Source organism: Apaloderma vittatum, unplaced genomic scaffold, assembly GCF_000703405.1.
Source record: "Apaloderma vittatum isolate BGI_N311 unplaced genomic scaffold, ASM70340v1 scaffold11452, whole genome shotgun sequence".
In the NCBI taxonomy this organism is placed as follows: domain Eukaryota; kingdom Metazoa; phylum Chordata; class Aves; order Trogoniformes; family Trogonidae; genus Apaloderma; species Apaloderma vittatum.
In genome coordinates this window covers 1-5,111 of record NW_009701915.1, presented here as the reverse complement: position 1 = coordinate 5,111, position 5,111 = coordinate 1, and the positions used below count along the sequence as shown (strand labels likewise).

Sequence of the window (5,111 nt, the reverse complement as noted above, 5' to 3'; positions counted from 1 at the left end):
GGTCTAACTTCTCATTTTCTTTACTCTGTCAACTAAACAACATTTGCTCATTGTAAAATCACCTGGTTCATTGCAAAATCACTTTTGGATATTTGTGAACTTAGCACCTGGGAGATGAGAGAGGATGTAAAAAGGTGTTAACTTATTTTTTGTGGATGTGTGTGGCTTATTTTATAGTAGAGACTTAATTATGCACACCTTTCATTAATTTTCATTCTCCACAAATCATGAATCATCTGTGTCATACGGTATTGCTTCTTTCCCACTTTTGGGTTACTAACCCAAAATTGCTGTAAAAGGCTTCCAAAACCAAAAATCTGCCCAGTTTTACTGTTGAGGGTAACATAAGCTGATACACTTGCATTTGATCAGAATAACAAAGCTAAAGATTTCAGAATCAGAAAACATTTACCCTTTACAGCATTGTCACTGACTTTACAAGTCACTACTCTTTTTATACCAAAGCCAGATACTTTAGGTATTATCATAAGGAGTCACAGCATATAGCTGCTGCCAGCTGAAGAGTTACCACAAACTTCTCATGAGGTATACATGCAGTTTGCATAAACACTATCGTATTCTATAGCACTTTCAATACAGGTAGTAAAATAGAATCATGGCTGAAACAAGTGAGTGTATTCACGTGCAAAAAATTTTTTTTAACAAAATTTGGGAACCCAGCATATCCTTTGCTATTGTAATGCAAGCAATGCTTTCCATTCTGCAGTCATCTGAACCATCCTGTAGTACTTTTCTGTAAGGATATGAACTAAACTGGTATTAAAAGTAAAATTAGAGACTGCTTACTTACAGATATTATTTAACTAAGGCACTAAAAGGTTTAGAACTGGACTAATCCTTTAGTTTCCAGTAAACACAGCATTTCTGAATGCAGACTGTCAACAGACAGACATACATCCAGAATCACGTCCAATTAACAATATTTAGTTATGGCTTATGCACAAAGTTTTTTGAGTATGGCATGATTCAAAATGTCCTAGTTAGTGAGAATTTACATTTGCTTCAGAAGGGTTACAAAAGCTCATTAACAATGCAAGGGGCTTGATTTTTTTCCGTTATTAATTAAGCTCTACAATACATAGAGGGGAAAAAAAAAAAAATCTTTCACGAAACAGCCAGTATAACTCATTTGTATATCAGCATCCTCAAGGATCTTCTTCCACCTATAAGAAGTAAGAATAAGAGTGAGACTGAACGCAGAAGTATTGACTGCACTGAAATCCATGTGGAACTTTTGAAGGCTTAGTTTTGTGTGGGCAACAGAACACAACTTCTCTATACTTCAATATCATAATGACACATTCAAAAGTAATTTTGTTTTGAAAATAATAAGCAATATCGCTGCAATCCCACTAATACAGCTTTACTAATGCTTAATAGTCCCACTATTTTCAACTATTAGGTCAAAACATCATCTGTCTTGCAATTAATTCAAACAGAAGACAGTGACTGTGCCCACCCTGTAGGATTCCTTCTTCCCAAGAAATGGTATTTAAGCTGAGGTACAAAGTGCAGTTAACCATAGACAGTTCTATAGATGCTATACTTGGTATTATTAAGTAGGTGGAACCCCCATTCAAACATATGATTTCAGACACTGTATTCAGTAGGCTGCTCAGGGAAAAGACAGACGTGTATAAAAAAAGAGACAGAGACAGGTGATATATACTGTTAACAATAAGGAGAATAGGTACAGATTCCAAATATAATGAGAGTTAAGCATACAAAACTTAAGTACTTACTAAGGCTTGACGCTGTAATATTCTTCTGGCGTCACAATTTTCAATCCACCAAAGTAGTCCAGGACCCAAATATTGGTGATGTTGAATTTGGCAAAGAACCAATTATGATCCTTAGGCCAACTTTCCATTTCAGGGTGGCGACTGAATAATGCTTTTTTTGCTATGCCTGCTTCTGAATCATTCACCTAAAAAACCCCAGCAAAATATTACAATAAGATAAAGTCATGTGAAGATAAATTTTAGTTAAAAAAAACCACCAAAACCCCCAAAACCCCCACCAAAAACCCTAGTGCTGACTGCAATGTGCTCTTTTCAGTTTAGCCATGTCTTGTCTAAAGGACTCATGACTGTGGCAAAGTCCACTAATCTTCAGTGTGGTATACAACTGCACATGAGACAGACAAAAACTTCAGGGTAGTTGAGTTTTGTATTAAATCAAAATGGTGCTTTTAAGTTAAGCATGAGCAAGAAAGTACTTCACCAGCGTAAGAATAAATCTTTCAACAAATCACAAACCAGAGAAGTATGGATTCTTGCTGGATTATTACGATACAACGTTTCAGGCGTAATTTTATGTTCTCTGCACCTGCTCACTAAAACAGACACAAACAGTTCCAGCTGTGTTCAGATGTGTGCAAACACACACATGCATGCAGGATGATGGAGTCTACAGAGAACGGAAGCTGAAATGTGTGACAGCACTTAATATACAACATGCAAATGTTTAAAGGGTTAAATCAACAAGTTACAGCTCTGGGTATGGTACAAGAGGAACTAATTAAAATAATTCCACTATTGATGAGGAACTCCTGAAAGCAATTAAAGGATTACTAGAGTGTAACGTACAAATATCTGAGATATGAAAACACCAAGTAAGAATCTAGATTATCATAAGACAGTGTAATGATGATTAGTCCTCCTCCACAATCATTATCATCAATAATGGGATTAAGAACTTCAGTGAATAAAACATGCAGTTATAAATTCCTTCCATGTGGCACAAAGTACTGGTGCACAAAAGAACAGTGTCCTGGCAGCAATGTCCCCACATAACACACTTTTTCTGTCTCTAATATATGCAACTTTATAGCTCAGGTTAATATTTACTTCAAAAAAGTAACACTGCAAGAAACAAAGAATTTAACCAAGCACAAGAACTGGAAAAATCTTCCAATTCAGAAGAGAATTGTCTTAGACTTGTTAGTTTCAAGACAGGTCTAGAGGAATGAGGGACACTTCCTTCATTCCAATATTGTTCTCCCAAGTTCCTTGCTAAAGACATGCCAACAGAGCTCCTGCAAATATCAAGTGGTAACTTCATTCTCCTCACCCATGAGTTAGCTTTCCTGGTATCATGGCATCTCTCCACATACTTTCTAACCTTCTTCTTCACCATCCACTAAACAATACTATTTGGTGCTTTCCATCTTGTCCAGTGTCAGCTTTCAGCTGCTTACCTTTACGATACTTCCACTGAAGATTATGTGGGCACAGAGAGGGTTTTGGGGATCGTAGTTGTGCTTCTTGCAGTAAGCAGTCTGTGCCAAAGACACAGTTAAGGAGGCATTTGAATTGACCTGAAATACAAAAAGCAAGATAAGAGGTTTGTGTACTTTTGCGAGAAAAATGTCATAACAACCTTAGTTTTGGCTCTTGGTACTTTACTCAGCTCAGTATTACTGGTAAAAAAGAACAAAACTGTCATCATCTTTTCCTAACTGTATCTGAAAGGCTACCTCGATGAGCTCTGAATCTGGAAGAAAGCCTAGTTTAGAAGTGTGCTTAAGTTTGTTAGCATAAAGTACAACTCTCAGAAAACAGCACTCCTTAAAACTCTGAATTCAGTATACAGTTTACCTATATTCACATTCAGATTATGATATATTCCAATTTACATACATAGAGAACAATACAGAAGACAAGGATGCACAGTGAACTCCTTTAATTCTGGTGGAAGGCCAAAGGGTTACTGAAAAGGTAACCCATGGAGTTTCACAAGTGTTGATAAAAATAATTAAAACAAAACCAAACACCCACTCCTGCCCCCATCAAACTAAGCCTCCTGGCTGCCCACAAATTGGTCAGCTCTTTCAAAGTTTAAAGTGAGTTTTAAAAATTAGGTTTAAAAAATCCTGAGTATCTAAAAAAGAAACCTCTCTTGAAGAATTAAAGAACGTGTCTCCAACTGCTTTTCTAAAACTAATTTGGTGAATGTAAGTTGAAAAGTATTTGTGCAAACCAGGACTGCCTAGTGCTGAAAGTCACACGCTAAAATCCATTATCTCGCAGCAAAGAAAGTCCATGTGCTTTGAGAAATTCAATCAGAAGAGCTCCTCTCAAAAATAAATCCCCCAAAGTCACTTCAACACTACACAGAGTGTCAAGGAACTGCTGAAACAGGAGCAACCACCTGACAGATAGGAAGTTGCTTAACTACCAAAAAAAAAGCTGACTCATGATTATTCAGCACTATCTCTTATCAGGTGTCTCTCTTGCACGTGACTATTAGTCAAATGTTTAGGCCCCATAACAACAGAACACAGATCTGTTAAGGAGCCTTCTGAAGGAAAATGTTCATTAGCAGTTTATACCATGATTGTTATGTTATTCTGGGGGAAAAAAAAAAAGAAGAAAAGGCTGTGGCCAGGGTGGACGAGATGCCATGGAAGATAAATTAGGCCTTCTACAGCACTGAGGTACATAACTACACTGTTTTGACACAACAAACGAAAACAAAGAGAAAGGGTTTATGGTAAAACAAAGTCTGAAAAGATTTCCATTATTTAAGATTTGGGCTTAGAGCTACTAGAACAGAAAAGCTGTCTGATGATGGAGGCGTATGACTGCTGTTTCCCTGACCTTTTAGCCAGCTCTCTCTTGGCCACAGCCAAGAAGATCCCAGACAAGGCCAATCACACACACGTGGAGCCTTGCCTTGGGCACTGGGGCCTTTACCATAAGCTCCAGAGATTTTAATTACTATTCCTCCACCAGCCTGCGTGGGAATCCTCTTCGCTCAAGGTCCACACTGCCGATTTTCAGTCCTTTCGAGATTTTGGGGGTGGGTTTATTTTGGTGACGTTCTCCCTGCGGGCTGAGGGGGCCAAACCCCGCGCTGCCCACCCTCTCACCTTCAGGTCCTGCACGGAGATCTCCATGTCGGTCAGGTACAGGTAGGGGACGCCGCTGCCGCCGGAAGGCCCTGGGGGCCCGTCGCTGAGGGAGAAGATATTGGCGAAGGGGCGGCCGCGCAGCCCCTCCTGCGCGGAGAGGGTGGCCAGCGCACCCCAGTCGCAGTTGTGAAGAACGAAGCGCGCCATGCGCGCCGCCTCCTCTGGCGGCGGCGGG

The 5,111-nt window shown here is 39.3% G+C and overlaps 1 protein-coding gene across 1 annotated transcript; it reads right to left on the bottom strand.

The window, feature by feature from the left end:
• Positions 1 to 1,762: 1,762 nt before the first annotated feature.
• CREG1 (cellular repressor of E1A-stimulated genes 1) lies at positions 1,763 to 5,104 on the bottom strand (the record flags this gene model as incomplete). The annotated part of the gene is made up of 3 exons (XM_009879331.1): positions 1,763 to 1,948; positions 3,221 to 3,340; positions 4,895 to 5,104. Coding segments are annotated over 3 exons (516 nt in total), but the record flags the coding sequence as incomplete, so codon positions are not given.
• Positions 5,105 to 5,111: the final 7 nt, after the last annotated feature.